At 35.3% G+C, this 18,053-nt stretch overlaps 1 protein-coding gene across 1 annotated transcript in view; it reads right to left on the reverse strand.

Annotated features, from left to right (window-relative positions):
• Positions 1-4,389: 4,389 nt before the first annotated feature.
• LOC129230506 (exostosin-1-like) overlaps positions 4,390-18,053 on the reverse strand; it is a 488,007-nt gene continuing 474,343 nt past the window's right edge. The window contains exon 8 of the mRNA XM_054864907.1: positions 4,390-4,875. Within this exon, the coding sequence (XP_054720882.1) occupies positions 4,506-4,875 (370 nt within the window). The 3' untranslated portion in view covers positions 4,390-4,505. The remainder of the gene's footprint in view (positions 4,876-18,053) is intronic.

Consider the following 18,053-nt stretch of genomic DNA (forward strand, 5'->3'; position numbering starts at 1 on the left):
GTTTTGAGAAAAGTGGTTGTAAAGTAAGTCTTTTTTTGGCTTTATTTTACTTCCGCGCCCGAACCAAGCAAAGTGTTGAACATTTCTGACCCGGTAGCAGATTTTTTTCCCAATAGTCTGCGACGGAGATTAAAAAACTCAAAACCAAAAGTAATCTGCAAGGTAGACCAGCATTAAATTAGTCGTAAGTTACTATGCATCAGCAAAAAGGAATGCTTGAAATTAAAATGTTAAATTAAAAAGTTAGGAGTTTAATTTTGCCAAAAGTAGCTACAGCGGTTGATGAAATTAAAAAGTTTTCTTTCACCTAATATACAACTATCTGTTGTAAAATTTTTAAAATATATTTGAGAATTGTAAGTTGAACGCTTCATAGATTTGACGGCTAAGAAATTATTACTACCAATAATTTGACCAATAATGAATCATGAAGTACTTGCTCAAAAGATCCGCTCTGTTATGAAAAGAATTAACTCCATTGTTTGTCTTGAACCAATTTTAAAATCGCGACATTAAGTTATAAACTCTGAACCATGTAATTATTCAAATGATAATTCTACAGCAACGATTTCAAAAAAGTTTTAAGAAAAGCACCAATAATTATTTTAACTTCATATTACATGTTTTTCGCAGATTAAAGAAGTACTATTTTGTGTAGAATATTTTGATTTGCGTAGCTTTTCCCCAAAAAGCTTTTTTCTTTTATTTCTCAAACTTTATCGAGATTAAAATTTATTTTTAAACATTCAAGGCAAAAGGCCGCTGCCATAAACTTATTATAAAAACACTAACTATCCCTTTTCTTAATTTTTCTTCAAAACTGAAATATTTTTGTTCTAAAAAAACGCCATTCCATCTCCTTTTGGTATCAGTTACTCTAAATATTAGTATTCCAAATAAATATATTTTAAAATCCAAACATACCGTCCTATCATCAAATATTTAGTAGGAAAAAGTGACAAAACATCAACTGGCTGAGGCAAAATAAAAAGCGCCATTTCAAACCCCGAAAAGGCTTAAGCCAATGTAAAAGCTAAGTTTCAAACGACTTCCATGTCTACGAGCCATTAATTTTAGGGAAAACTTTTAACGGAATACTTATTTTTTTCCCTAAATAAAGCATACCCGATTGTTTTTATTCCCAGTTTTACGGAGCGAATGGCAACACGAAGAAAAGAATTTCCGACCAATAAAACAATGTTACGTGTCAAAGAAGAAAGGGGCGGGGAATTCGGAAATCGTTTGGCGTTAGTTTAATGGCAGTAGAAAGAAGGAGGTGGGGGTGAAAAACTGGAAGTTGGTGGAAACTAGTATTTCCAAAGAGTAGACTATTGAAAACATTAGCATGAAGAAACAACATAGGCAAAAGGACTTGACACACTAACACACTTTTGTTTACAGTGAAAATCGTTTTGAAAACGTTCTATGGTTTTCATTTCTTCTTTAACTTTCGGTAAATTCTTTAAAAAATCCCAATTTAATTTAAATAGGACGTATATGAACTTTTAACACACACCTCCTGGAGACTAGGACACAAGGTCTTTTACCTCTTAGGTACAGAAATAAAGTTTTCTTTGCGTAGTGAAATGTGTTATGTTAAATGCCAGATATATTAACGACTGTTTAAGTAGTCAAATAATGATTAAATTGTCTAATGTAGTTGTCGATTCGTTTCTAAATCTTTACTAGGTTTATTTTTTTCTTTTCATGTTGATATATTTGAGGCATTTGAGGGTAATATTTGCTACTACACCTCAGGGAACAAATAAAAAAATATAATTAAAAAGAAATCAGTTATTTTTTTAAATTTTTTTCTTATAACAAAAGAGAAGATTTGGCACTCTTCATTATTCCGGGATCCTTCAGCTCAGCAAATTTTCCAGTCTGAAACAGATTGAATTAGTCTAATTTAGATTAAAAATTGTTTTTGCCCTTGATCGGCCAGGTCGTGCCCTTCTGCTATTCACGCTTTACTTTCCGTTCGGTGAATTTCAGCTTCCTGGTGTCAAGCACTCACCTACAGCAAAGGGGAGCATGTACTAAAATTCAAAATTTGGAGACGATTAGTACAAATTATTGGAGACACTTTTATCAGTTTTGGGTCAAGAGATGGTAAAGTTGCCCAGGCAGGAGCTGATGCATAGCATGATTTAGAAACACTTTTCAACAAAAGCCTACCTACGGTTTGAACTTTTCATTTTACTAATAACTTGAAAAAGGATGACGCTTACATTCCTTTGTTTCTCATATCGTGTATAAAAAATACTACAGTTGTGTACCGGCGGTGGCATTATATAGTAAAACGTCCAAAATTCTGCACGAATGGTTCTGAAAATATAAGAATAATTAGATTTTGGATGACTTATCTCCGTTCAAAAGTCATTGTAATGACATTTTCTTCAAAAATTTCCTGCCGCTATTCAGTCATTAAAATCTAAATTGACAAAACTTGACATTAAACAAATTATTTCTGCCATTTAAAAAACATATTCGCCAAAGAACAAATCTTCCTGCTAGACAAAATATAATAAAATACGATTAGGCTGTTATAGCTTAACTAAACAGACCAACTATTCCGACTTAGACTGTTTAAATATCATTACCAAAATGCAATAGATGGCTAGAAATTTCAATTAAACTGAAGAGTGATGATTTGGATGAGTTAACTGCAAAATATTTCATGGTATTCCGTCGCAAAATTGGGATTTTAAACAAAAAGTTTCGACTTTTTGTAGCTTAAGACATTGAAGCTTCCGTTACCTTGATGGCTGGAAATACTTTTGATGACGCAACCGTTAAGGACGAACAATGCAGGCAAAACTTGTTAAACCGAAGCAATGTTGAAGCGTCCACAATTCGGATGATTTTGTTGACGGCATCAATAGTATTATCGAACTCTCCAAAGAACAATCAGTTCTTTTATTTTCCAATTAGATTATTGCCATCGATCGAGTGTTACAGTTACTATAAGTGTTCTGTCACCTCCGCTGATTTACAGGTACAGTAGAACCTCGATCGTAAGTTTCAGCATCTTTCGTTTCCATCTTTTTACATGACGGTTCTATTACTGCTTTTAAAAAGAGGTAAAAGAAACCCCATTCCGGTGTTCCCTAAAGCAGTGACTCAACCTGTAGTCAGTGAGCAATTTTCATTTGCTCCGCGAACGGATAGTAAAAATTAATCTGTATCATTTTTATAGTTGTAATTGAATTTAGTGAAGAAAACTTTTGAATTAATCTCATTTCGTTTAAAATAATTATGTTTTACATCGTATGTTGTTCGTTTAGGACTTAGACGGGTACCAAGTGGCCCCTTCTAAGTACTAAACGAATGAAAAGGTAGAGAACCGCTGCCCTAAAGGGCACTTTCCCGAGCCATTATTCGAAAATATTAGGCAGGAAAAGTTTTAAACTTAAAATATTTATCCCCACTACTTCAAATCTTGAATGTATAGGGAAGAGAGACTTGTTCTAAACGCGGTTTTCCTCGTGAATTACAAAATTTTATCTTGACAGGCAAAAATCGTTCCTACGAATGAGCTAAGATGTATTAGTTCGAGGTTCTACTGTGTTAGTACGTAGTAGTAATTTTTAATAGAGACGGCATATGTTTGTAATGTTAAATCAACAATATGGGAAGATAATCTTTTATGGGGAAACAAAATGGCACATTGGTCCTGAAGCCCTGAATCGTAGAATAAGTAACGACACTCCGCTATCTTGGGCTAAACGATGCTTTCTTCTATTTTGCTTTGGTGAAGTAGCGTGTTTTTCTTCTCGATTATGGTTTCTGATTAGCTCCAGGCTGATCCACAATCAAGAAGCAAAACACGCTTTTCAGCGGCGTTGTCGCTACTTAAGCTGCGATCTAGGGCGCTAAGTGGTCTATCCTATTGCTTATAGGCCGTCTACCATCAAGGTAACGTAGCGCTTGAGACACAGAGAGCACAAGGTCAAGGTATCCAGTCATCTTTTGAATGACTTTTTGACGAGTCTGGTATGAATATAAAAATGGCACTTTCACGCCAAGCTCTGATTTGGATCGAGTAGCAGCACTCTAGTTGGCAAGGCATATTCCTACTATGTTGGAACAGGTGGCACAGTGCCATAAGCAATCACCTTCAGATGACGTAGACGAGGGAGACTTGTAGCTGATTTTAGCGAGACAGAACCTGAAAAGCAATCACAGGTATAAAAATGGCACTCGTTCCAAGCATGGAATCCATCTGGTGAAAAGACAATGTCCCATTTGGTGGAATTCTAGCAGAACGTCGCTTCTTTTATTTGGTGTTTGACCACTAGGCCCGTGGCAGGTATCAGTAGAACATATTCACGTTCCAACAGTTCCCGTCTGGAAAACAGATATCCATCCGTACCAGGCAAGGCATCACGAGATCAATGGTGGAAATGCATATGTTGGCAACAGCCAATGCCAAGCCAAGAAACGGTATCATTGGATATTCCTGAAGAAAGAAAGGTTGTTCCTACCGGGTGAATTATTCACCCCTAGCTGCCGGTGATTTCCATGCGTCTGTATTTTTTTCTGAGGTTAGAAACGGGGTCCTTGAACAGGACCGGGTCGAGTCTGGTGTTGGATCGAACGAGTGGCATGTACCCGAAGATCTTGGCGAAGGAGTTGATGCAGGTCTGACGCTGCATGAAGTGGTCGGGGTCGTTCCAGGGACTCGGGTAAGTTTTGCCGCCCCCGGATATCATCGTTTCCTTGTACTGCTTGCGTTGCGTTACCTTGATGGGAGGAAGGCGGGTCACGTGACTCACCAGGAAGTTCAGCAAGATGTCCTCACAGTTCTGAGACTGGTCCACGATCTTGTGCAGCAGGTGGCTCAAGTAGTGAGTGTACAAGAAGTGGTAGTATCTGCAATAAAACGAGAGGATATATCTATTTATTTCATTTGAACGTTAGTTGCAAGAAAAAGGAGAATATTAGAACTGAGGAAGGAAAAAACATATAGAACCCTAAGATAAAATAAGATAAATAAATACCTTTGTGCTGAACAGTAAAATAAGAAAAACAACGTTAAAAAAGCACAAATTTGCCAATTACAACAGACATGTGTTTCGGCGTTACAGGGGACGCCTTTTTCAATGCAAAAAGTAATGAGCTTATGGATTGAAAAAGCGGTTTAATACGCCCATCAAATTAAAGTATCATTTTCCGTAGTATCAAACTTTTTCTCAAAAAAAAAAAAAATTGATACCACCTCCCCATTGGGCCGTATAGGTAGGGGCCTTCACGTGGTGCGGCCTGTGTAATGCTAAATTCCCACCTTCCACCCCTTACGGATGCTCGATCAGATCAGTACCTGTTCAGTGGCTTCGGGGTGTAAATTAAGCAGTCAATGGACGCCACAAAACCAGATCTTATTTCTGAATCCACGGCGTCTAGAGTCACAAGGGGCTAAGAACAGTCCCAATGAGGACTAAGGGGCGTTCACATACCCTGAAAAGGGAGCTCCGTTTTACCCGAAAAGGAATTGGTGCGGTATATTCGCCCCGTTGTGTACCACCTACCCTTTGTATTACAAAGTGTCACACTTCGTCTTCTTTCAGCAACCCCCTTTTTCACATGTCACGCTGATTTCATAAGCGTGTTGTTGGAAAAAATGCGATGTCACACTTATTGGTATCCCTTCTCTCCCCTTTGCTACGAACATTTTCGGTAAATTTAGTCTTGAGCATTTTCGATAAAACATGACACAATTATTTTTCATATTAAAGGAATTAATTAACTAACGATATTGAAATGGCACCATTTTCATGTGGTTCTTGTACGGATGTGCGTACATACCTATGTATCTATCCATGTCCGTATCTCGGATAGCCCAAAATTTGTTTGCCACAGAAGGTTGAAATTCCGTAAATAGAGCCTGTATAGGTTCTAGTTGTGCACCTAACCTTTTTGGTTGCATTACAAGGTTCTTAACGGGCTCTTTACATGTTCTTTGAAGCTAATGTTAATTTCAATGCAGACTGAAATAATGTCATAAATTGGCAACCACTTAGCGACGCATGATCAAGACCATCAGTTCTCGTGTATAAGTACACACTCTAACTTCCTGTGAGTATTTCTAGGCAAAAAATAATTTCCTGCATAAACTGAACCAAACTCCGGTATGACGCCAAAGTAGTCTTTGAAAAATTCTTTTATGATTTATGAAGCATTTTTTCTTTTTTCTTTTCTTTTTATGATTTTAAAAAATTGATCTTGTGAAAGTAAAATGACATTTGAGGCATTGAGAAGCAAAGGGATGTAAGTGGACGTTTTCAAGTTTTGAGTAAAACGCGTTTAAAGATAACATCCTAGGTAGGCTTTCATTAAATTTTTTTCTTTCTAAATCATGCTGTATAGCAGCAACTACCCGGACTATTAGTACCATGTCTTGCCCTAAGACAGAGGAGAGATTCACCTACCATATGTACTGGTTATCTTCAAATTTTTAATTTTGTCTCTTACATTCCTTTGCTTCTCACTGTTTCATTTGTTAAAAATAATATTAAAATTGCTTGCTTTTGAATCCCTTCACCCATAGTATTAAAAAAAGGTAAAAAGTTTTTTCAAAAAACAAATTCTGTTTTTTCCCAATAATAATCCGAATTTCACCAGAGAGTAAAAATATAGGAAAATAACTCAGGTAAAATTGTATAGACGTTTACACCACTACTAGAAATGTGATTAACTCTAAACACGAAAATAGTTTTAATGTTTAAAATTTTGTTTTAACGACTCATGCACAAGTTGACAATTTTTCTTTACACAGGAAGAAGACAAGTGTCAAATTTTCACGCAATTCCCCCCCCCCCCGCCCCCGCCCCTTATACGTAATCTGTCCAATAAATACGCGAACATCTTGCAATCCAGCGGCCATGATGCGGACTACGGTCCCACTAACTGTCGACGATAGTTGTCTGACACCCAATGAGCTGTCAGTGCTTGGCAGATCGCCACACTGCGCGTATGTTGCAAGTTATGTTAGTTTCTGTTGTCCTTGTTTTTACTGTTCGCCGAACATGGAAATTGATGAAACCACGGAACAACGTATCACACAGTTCTCAAGCGTTTGAAAGACCGTGTGCTTCGTGTGTGACCAAATTTGACTCAAGGCGATGGAAAGATCCTTCACCATGACAATGCACCAGCACACTCAGCATTGATTGTTCGCCAGGTCATGGCAAAAAAATTCAATAACCATCCTTGATCATCCTCCTTATTCGACACATCTCGCACCCTGCGACTTTTTCCTATTCTCAAAATGCAAAAATGTGATGCAGGAACATAACTGGGAACATTTGGACTCATTAAGGCGAGAAACAACGATACAACTAAAGAGTCGAACTTCTGACTACTTCCAAAGGTACTTTAAAGCGTGGAAAAGAAGATGGGATACGTGAATAGCAACGAATGGAGAGGATTTTGAAAAGGACAAAATCGATGTGGAATAAATTTTGAAAAATAAATTTTTTAATGGCCTCAGTTTGCGTATTTATTGGACAATACGAAATTAAAAATTTTGCCTTAAAACAGATAGACATTGTTAAGGATTTCTAAATAATTAAACAATATTTAGACACAGTTTACGGATTCACAGGATATCCTATCCATAATAGAAACCACACATCTCTTCCTCGACCATGAAATTACGATCAAGTCTTTTATTACCAAGCTATGAAAAATAAAGTAGTAGTTTAGAACCTACTTTGAGTCGCTTTCAAAGCTTTCCGCGTAATGTTTCCAAAACGGCGTAATTGTGCACATTACCCAGTCTAAAAAGCATATAATTTTGCAGGCAGTTCTTCGGATCCCACTCAGCCCCTCATCATGCTCACTCTCTAAAGCGATTCATTAACATAAACACATAACCATGTGCTTGAATGAAAAGATGCATGATTTGCATAATTTTACCGTAGCTGGAACACTTTTAGAATTAAAATGGCGGAAAATGCACGTGTTCATGGTATATATTTTTTTATGAGTTCTTTTACCAGTTCTTATGTTGTTGGAAGTAACGCATAGGTGCTTTTGATACAGCGTTACAAAGTAATTTTTTTTGTTCTTTAACAATGAAAAAGGTTTAACCATTAGTTTCTTTTAAACTGCACCAGTAGGCTTGCCAGAGGTCCGGGATTTTAGGGAAAATTCCGATGTCCCGGCCGGTTTTACTTCAGGTCCCGGAAAAAGATAAATTTGATTAGATGACCAAAAAAAGTCTAAAAATAATTAACTGTGAAGTATTACTTTGGATAATTACTTTGTCATTTGAAACATAGACATGTAAAATTAATATCTAATCAGTTTGTGAGGATTTTTACAACAACAATAAAACCAAAAAAGGTTTCTAAAAAAAGTCCTAGCGAATGAAAAATACATGTAAATGTTGTTCAAGTTCTTATTCCTCATTCGAAGTATTTCTTCTTACTGAAGTAACTAACAAATATTCACATGTAAGAAGTAAAATGTTTAAACTTGTCTGCACGTTAAAAACTAGCCAGGGATGTGTTCCCTTCGGGGGTGCTTGTGATCCGAAATTTCCAACATTCTAGGCTGACAACACATTATGAAGCTGAATATTATAAAAAATTTAAAAAAAAAAAAACAACTTTTAAAATGTTTATTTTCAATAGTTTTTGTTAGTATATTTCAAAAGGTTTTTATGAGATAGGGGGGGGGGGAGGTCAAGCTTCCTCAAAGATTCTGAAAATTTCACTGTCATCAGAAAATTTTACCCATTTCCACTATCACCCCTGGTTCCCTTTTGAATCGCCACGGGGGGATGACGGGCATCCCGGCTGAACATTTCAGAAATCTGGCAAGCCTAATCAAGCGTCTTTCAAAATTTTGAAGATGTCAAAGTTATATTAATCTGACGTTCCAATGGTTTTGAGTTTCTGAGACTCAAATATACTGTGAACTACATCGCATTGCTTTTGTTGAATTAGTTGATACTTGGTGTTGATTCTTTTTCTGGTGTTAATCTAGCTAGTAATAAACATTAGTGCATTAACGCTGTTGACTAACAATAGCGACGTGCTATATTGTATACTAGTGGTACCCGCACGGCTTTGCACGTAGTTGAAAATTAAAAGCTCATTCGATTCGCCTGTATATTTACAAATAATGGATGACGAATTTCTCGCCAATTGGCTATGTTCATTCGCTCTCCCATTCCACGTCATGATAATTTCGTAATTTACTCGTCCATCTTATGATAATTTTGCTCCGGAAAATGTTCTTAAAATAGAAATAGAAGAACAAAATCGAATTTTCGAAAAATCGCTCCGAGGTGCACACCCCCATGCTACAAACTAACTTTGTGCCAAATTTCATGAAAATCGGCCGAAGGGTCTAGGCGCTATGCGCGTCATAGACATCTTGACAGAGAGACTTTCCGCTGTATTATTAGTAAAGATATAAACTCATACATAGTAATTAAAACTCATGTAATCTACACAATTGATTCCCTTTTAACGAAGCTCTATTTAACGACTTTTCACAGTCCCAGATGCTCTTCTGTAGTTTTAGAAGCATTCTACTTAAGGACAATTTTTTGTGGTCCCTTGAAATCGTTAAACACAGAACCAACTGCATTTATATCGATTTTATGAGTTTTAAAAATGCTACGCAATTGGATTGCCAGATTAGTGTGATTGACATAGAAGTTCTCAAAAAATGTGATTCGGATGTAGTTTAAAATTAACTAAATGCTATTTTTTATTTTTTGCAGAAAAATAGGTTTTTTCCACAGCTCTGATTAAAAGCAGATTTGTGTTGTATACAACAACAGAAGCATTCAAAGTTGTTAACATTATAAATAGCTTTGTGAAAGATTGGGGGAAAAAAAACTACAGTGTCAAACGCAATTTTGAAACAGCTTAATTTGAGAAAATACTGCGCGGGAAGGTAAAGCGCAGTATCTGCAAGTTTCTCATTTTTCTCTTTCTTTCTTTGAATTTTTGTCATCTGTTGAAAAACTTCCTTTTTTGGTTTCTGCGGAAAATAAAGCACGGAAAAAAGAAAAGAAAAAACTCCAAATTCTAACATTTTGCTGTTGTTAGAATAGAATCTAAAACAAGTTCCTTCAAATGTCTCAAAAACTCGTTTTCGGCAGATATTGCGCTTTACATTCACAGCCAGAATACACTCTCAAGAAGCACGTACTGTTTGACCACGAATTGTATGCAATTTGGCAATCGGCCAAGTTAAGACGATTCCATGTGAATAAATCTAGCAGGGGAGAAGGAAAAATAACAATGGGATTTTGATGCACGCGTTTCATAATTTCACTAGGGGCATATTCATTTATTGTCTTAATTGAAGTGAAAATGAGTGGAAACAAAATGAGTTACCATGGAAACAACAAAAAGAAGATAAAATGTTTACATTTCGTTCGGAAATGTAAAAGCATAATCGTAAGCTCCAAATTATGTTGCAAACAAAATAAATCAATTTATTTTTGAGTGAGAATATAGATTAAATATAGTTTTGATTTAAAAATGATTGCAGTAAATAAATTGTCATTTTTAAAAAACTGATTAAGAGGCAAAATCGCACGTCTATAGCAGATAAACTACCATCCCTGAAAGGTAATAGACGTGTCTATTTTCGCTTTCCATACAATCAATGGTCAGACAGTATTTTTTTTTTTTTTTTTTCATAAATTAAGTTTGTTAGCAAAAGACATATAAAACAATCATAAAAGAAAAAGGGGGGTGAGGAAGCACTGCTACCTTTGATTTTAATCAGAAGTCGAACCATTAATGAAAGAAGAAAAAAAGGAGTATTGGTTTTCTTAATAGCAATAAAAGCAGGAAATTTTTTGATTTCTCTTTATCTTGGTTAAAAAATAGAGTTTTTAAATTTACCCATTTTGTTCCGTACGCGCTTATTCGTTAGTTACTTCGTGCAAAAGCAAGTTATTGCAGTCAAAGTAAAATAAATAAATAAATAAATAAAAATAAGTGGAAATTCATTCTGTAAGAAAAATCAAAACCACTTTTGAAGACAATTTTTGAATGATAGGCAGATTACTTTTATTAATTCAGTTCCGAATTCTTCTTTTACTTTTCATAAGTAATCATAATTTCTTCAATCCAATACATAAAAAATTTCAATCTAAACGTCCCAACTACAAACCATTCAATCACAAAAAATAGTTATGTGCATCTAATTATCTCGAGAACTAGAGCCACTTGCAAATGTGTTTCTACAATAATTAAGATACATTCGTAAATTATTCCCGTTTTCTTACGGAAAGCCGCCCGCACGTGCAGGAAAACCATTACAGCTCGAAAAAGAAATTCTAGATATCGTGCAATAACACGAGAATATTTTACTTCTTCCAATGCAAAAGAAAATTAAAAAACAAATAATTTCCCAGAAAACATTACGGTAAAAGTACCGAGGAAAAAGTCTCCATAGATTTAAGGCAAGGTTATATTTATGCCTCCATCAAAAGCTCCCAACCACAAATCATGGAAATTATGGATATTGCTACAACGCCCTCTACTTTCCGCTGGAGCAATACGGCTTGATTGCTATTATCCCTAGATTGCTACTTTCCCCCTTTTTTTTGTCCCTACGATCGGCATTAACTAATTCATCTCGAGGGAGTGCGCTTTTTTTCCCCTTTTCGTTTCTGAGGTTATTAGGCTATAAATACGATGGAGGAAAAAGGGTTAAGTATTTGCTAGTCTTTTTGGTGTTAAAATCAAGGGAATTACGGTTAATCTTTACTTCAGTAATACGAAATTTCGGACAGTCGTTAGTAAGAATCAGATAAAAGATCAGATAGAAATCGAGAGATTTAGAGAACATAGATATAGGTCTAGACCAGGGGTGTGCACAGAAAGTTTGGGGCTCGTCACAAATGACTTTTACAGGACCCCCTCCATATTGCTTACCACTACGTCTCTACATATATTTCACTCCTCATTTAAAAAATTTAAGGCCAGGGCCAACAGGTGTCTCTTCTCCACCCCTGGTCTAGACTGCCATTTTGGCTATTTCTTCAAGCTACTAAAATGAAACCTAGATTCAGCGTCTTCAACACAAACTGAATAAAAGCTATCGTGAAGTTGGAGAACGTTAAGAAAAATTTTGTTGCTGCAAAAATTCCGCTAATTTCTTTATATATATATATATATATATATATATATATATATATATATATATATATATATATATATATATATATATATATATATATATATATATATATATATATACCTACCTGTATATGTACTATTACAATGAAACCTCGATACATCGTTACCATATATTTTGTGCTCCACCATTTCGTATTTTCATTTGGAGCCTCTGAACTGTGAAATATCCCATAGTTAGAGTTTCGAAAAAAGCCCCGACCTTGATAGAAATCGTAAAGTTAGAGATTTTCAATAGTTTTGCTATAACAATTCGTCTACACATTTCACCGCTACATTTGTACACTACTCTTGTGAAATCACGACCTTTTCCCCTTCCAACTGGCAATGCAACTAAATTTTGATTATTTGTTTTACTTTAGTGATCTAACCAGACCATATGCAATGTTTTTCACTGTAGAGCAATTTAGGGAACAGCATCTTTAGGAGGACTTTTAAAATGATTGCCCCCCCCCCCTCCCCCCGAAAACCCACGAGCGCACTGAAATTCAAAACCAGGAAATCAATCAGTTAACTTCGGGTGCGTTTAGAAAATAAATGCAAGGAACCGACTTAATGCAATGACCAATTAGTAGAGAATTCCGAAAATAATCGTTTACATTTCAACCTTCAGTTACCAATGAAGAAATGATACTACCAAAGATAGTTCACACGCAAAGATGTTCCACTCCGGTAGAAACGTATGTAACCTTCCTTTCGACCCCTGACGAAAAAGTGGTTCGACCAAGAAGCCGACATTAAGGAACAGGTTGGCGAGACAAGTTTGGGAAAAAGCGTGCTTGAATGATCGAAAAGGCACTAAATCGCCAATGCTGATGTCGCTGCATTTGCAATGCGAATCCGGAGGTGAAGATGTTTTCTCTCTTCTCTCCCCTCTGCGGAAGCGCTGAAAGGGAGGTAATTAAGCCTCATTTGTACGATGGTTCATTGCTAAAGGGTAGTAAAAAAGTCATTGTAGAATCGTCAAGAGTAAGTTATTACGTTAGCGATACGTGATTTAAAAGAATTGGGGCGAAATTAGAATGGCGCAAAAGTATGAAACGAGTAAAAATTTTGAATCCTTAAAATAAATTAATTTTGCCGGAAAAAAAAAACACAGCGTTGTTTTTCACTTCGAATTTTTTTTTCTTTTTGTCCTTTTTTTAAATTACAATTTGCTTAACACCAGGGCCTGTCATCAGTCGGTGAACCCTGGTATCAGATATTATAAAGAAACCGCTTGTGAACCCCCCTCCCTCCCTTTCACTTATTCATTTTTACGCGACATTTTTACCTCTTACATATCCCCTCCCCTCTCTTAATTCTAAAATGAGAGTACTAGTGGGTTGGTAAGATAACTTTATATCAAAAGTACTAAATAAACGATCAGCAAACTTCAACATATTAATTAATTAGCATACTAATTTACATCAGAACTAAACATCCGAAATCTAAATATTTTATTTCAGTTACTGGAAAAACCAAAACATACTTTTTCATTGTGTTCGTGTATTTTTCACTGTGGATTTTTGCAGTCAAAATGTTCTAGACTTTTGATAAACGCTAAACACGTCTGTTATTTGTTCCCAAACGTGCTAAATACCCCTCATGTTGTTGTAAAACAATTGTTAGAAGATCTTCGAAAAAAAGTAATTCATCATTTATTGAATTACCTTCTCAATCAATTTGGCCAGCCTGAAAAATTGAGACGGATGGACATTCTCCATATCCAATTCTAAGTTCCGCAGTACTTCTTAAAGCACGTGAATCAATTATATCACTGATATAGTAGAGATAAGCAATTTGCAATTATTCAAGATATATGCATTTTTCTTAAAATCTGAGCTCCCGTTATGTGTGTGTATCTGTCTGTCGCACTCTAGTGCCAAAATGGACGGACAGCTTTATTTAAAAAAAAAATTTTAAAAAAAATCGAAAGGGGAGTTGATCGGGAGTGTTTTTAGCTAGGTTGTGTTTTTGGATGACATTAATTAACGAAGATATTAGTTAAAAACCTCTGAAATGTTTTTCGCGATTTTTGCAGTGAGAACATAGTTAAAAAATTTTAAAATTTAATACCAAAATAAAGAGAAATTTTTTCCGCCTTCTGATAAAATGTGTTTGGAGCTTCTATCTTTCATAAAATTCGAATTATGACGTTTTTTAATGCAGATTTTAATAACCGCTAAGCATTTATTCACGCGATTGAAAACCGAATGGGGTTGTTTCCTTCAGTCAAAAGTAATACTTTTAGTCACTAAAATTGATTGAATAAGCAAAAATAAATAAATAAATAAATAAATGACATAACCCAAAAAATTCTTTCATTTTTCCAACAGTTATTTTTTAATTAATTTTTTAATATGTCCGATTTTTCAAACAAAGCGTGGTCTTGGTGACGTCACAAATGATGCTCTTTGACGCATCTTTGTACCGCGTTTCCACGTTATGATAATCAAGAAGCCAATTAAAAATTGAGCTCTACGCTTGCTATTAACCATATCGTTGCCAATAAACGTGAGTAAAGATGCGAATTAAATATTTTGCTCGGTGAATGGCAACACAGAATGGCATTTCATCATTTGTGATGTCATAGACAAGAAATGTAAACAATGAAAGCGCGCAGATTTTAGCATTTTTTTAATATTAAACTTAAACAAATTATTTAAAAAATTGTCAGATCCTGTGTTTTTAAGCATGCTCTTTCAGAAAAAAATACTTTTAAAATTTTGGAAACGACCCCCATTCATTGTTGACCAACAAGGGAATTAAAAGCAGTGATTTAAAGTTTTTATCTGTTGCCAGTTTCAATTTAATAGCAAAAAAAAAAAAAATACTTGACTTTGATTTAAAATAATATAAAGACTTTTAAAAGGATTTTCAATTTTCCCTCTTGATTCTGCAGTTGCGACTCAATCGGAGGTTTTTAAAATTTTTAATTTTATCGTTCCTTGTGAATATACGCATTTGCGTTTTATTCCGCAATTTTAACTTTAAGACAATAAAAAGTCTTCAGATTTCAAGCGATAAATGTTCGCATTGTATCCTTATCAACTAGAAATCAGTCCGCAGACCTTTTCCACGACACATATATAGTGACCTTTATAACTTTTTCCTGAAAATCACCTTTTCGGACAGCGTTTTTATATGAAGAAGGTTTTTCAAAAAAGTACAGAAATAAATACACAACGTCATGCAACACTTTTAAGAGTTTTTTTTTTTTTTTTTTTTTGAACTACTAAAGCTTAACAAAGAGTAAATATTAGGTTTATTTTGCATTCAATATCATAATGCTTCTTGAGAACACAAAAAGCGTTTCCCCAATAAGAAAAATATGCATGTTTGAACACTCAAAGCTATGATTGAAAGCTATATAATGATAAGAAATTCTCTTCATGATTTGAGCCGCACTTTTCTTCGTTTGTGGTGTCATTTTCTTGGTATTTTCGAAAACTACAGGAATGCTTAAATTGTCCTTTCTGACCCAGAAAGGTTATTTTGTCCTTTTGAGTGCGTTATGAAAAGTGCTTAGTATTTTTTTTTTTTTTTTTTAATTCTGTTATTTAAGCACTTTTATTATACTTGGCCTGATTGTCTCGGAGAAATCTGAGGCCTGGTTTCTCTTATATCTCTGCTATTAGACTACTTAGAGACTTCGGGATTTCACTAAATGATTTGCTTAATCTTAAGGTACAACTTAGCGCTGAAAAAATAAAATTCTAAAATAAAATAATTATTTAAGTTAAGATGGAAAACCGCAAGTTTCATGTAATTTCCTCATTAAATGTTTAAATATAAAACCCATTGTTACAAATTTTGTTGCCTTTCAACACTAATGTTAAATTTCGATACATTTGTATGAATAAGTCGTATGAAATTTTTAAACTTTATGCAGCCACAAGATGTCCCGTGTCAGAGCTTAGTTTGCATAGGAATTCTCAGAAACTAAAATCTGTACTTATTTTATTAGGTGATTTTTTTACACGTTAAATAGAATTCAGATAGTTTATAGCTAAAGCTTGTTGTCAGAAGATCAGCACACCGCATTTATTTCGCTGTACAGGTTCGTATTTTCTTAGCTCCCTTTTAGCTGCGTTTCTATTTGACAAGGCTAGGGTAAGGTGGGGTCCCGTTGGTTCATGTTCTCTCGTTGACCCGATTAACTTCTCGGTGGACTTGACCTCTACGTAAAATGCCACAGTGAAGTGTGAAGTATTGCATACGATGTAATTAAGACTTCGCTTGTTCCTCCTTGTTAAGGAAAGCAGGGAAATCGGAGTACGGTTGTGTGTGGGGGGGGGGGGGGAGGGGTGAGATGCTAACACATTTTATTTTTTGTTTAATCTTTTATTGGAATGAATGTAACTAAACGGTCTGAAGTTGCATTTTCACGTTGCATCCGTTTCACCAAAGCATTTCTTACGGGGCATCAATTTTTGCGCAGGAGCTCAAATTTCTAAAACATAACATTGAAATATTTGTGACATGGGTTTAAGTTACATCCATAGATCAAATGAAAAACAAATAATGGAATTTTTATTCAAAGTGTATTATACAAAAGAATCAGAGCTCAATTACCAACCAGACCAATTAGGCTGTTGGCCATGGGTCCCCAATTTTTAAGAGCCCCAAAAATACTAAAATTGCTGCAGTTTCTATGTAAGAAAATTAAGGTACTCTCCTGAATTTATCTAGTTTTTCATGTGTACAAGTGTGGGTTGCTTTGAATAAGTGATTTAACACCTGAACACCCCTGAAACTACCACCCCTGATTCTTTATTAATGCTTTTGTTTATAAGGTTTGACTGTAGAGGACCCCCAAAAAATTTTGTTTATTGTCTACATTAGTCGGACTCTGAAAATATTACATACAAAGATCCAATTCGTCACACATCACGCAAAGCGAATATATGCATTGCAAGAACTTACAAGTTGACCGCAATTCGTTGAAGCCTTGTTACTAAACTTACTAGATATTTACTTCATGTAGTGAGTTTTTCTGAATGTAACTAGACTGCCAACTGATTATAGCAGAGCAAACATGCTGGAGGCAGTCCTTGTTTCAGAAGCCTACACTTTGATTTAGAAATGCATAAAATGGAGTTAAAACTGCATAATTTGGGTAAAGCAGCTGAAATAATCTGAAAACTAGAGCTGCTAGAGAAACTTTTAAATTTATTTCTTCGTTTAAACCATTTCTTTAAATTAAAAAAAAAAGAAGAATACTCCCCTAAAACAACTCCCGTAGCAGACCAAAAAGGTTATTTTGTTTTTACAACCTCAATGATATAAATCAGCAAAAGTGGAAATAAATAATAATGTTTCTTCCCTCAATGATCAGTAAAAGGGGAAATTTAGGGCGAATTCATTCTGATTAGTAGATGCATTAGTTCGCACAACGCTCAGGGGTCGAACGGCGCGATGACACTTCTTCCAGGCCCACTCAAAGAGAAAAATCGCGGTATCAGTTGCGGTTTTTCAACAGTAGCAAATGAGTACATTAGTTAAAAGAGAAGAACGATTGAACATCTGGAACTCTTCAAATCTTCAGATACAAAAGGCTTTAGAATCTCCATGGGGGGTGTGTCTCCCCGACTCCCGCGAGGAAATGGCAACCCTCCGCCAAGCCAGTTCACCGTTGGCGACGAATTTGTTCCTAAATGTCGGCTTTTGTCCCAAAACATGTTTTCGTTAGTAATTTATTTTCTCTGCGGAGCTTACAAACCGGTCTCGAAGTGAAAGTTCTTCTCCATTATCTATATTCTTTGGTTATGTGCCTACATCATCTTTATAAATACTCTAGTATTGAACCAAGGATTTTACTAACTGTAGATCTTGGTTGGGAGCCAAAGCTGGATCGCAGACAACAAACCCATACTTTTCCGTAAATATCGATGA

This window comes from Uloborus diversus, chromosome 9 (genome assembly GCF_026930045.1).
Source record: "Uloborus diversus isolate 005 chromosome 9, Udiv.v.3.1, whole genome shotgun sequence".
NCBI classification, from domain to species: Eukaryota; Metazoa; Arthropoda; class Arachnida; order Araneae; family Uloboridae; genus Uloborus; species Uloborus diversus.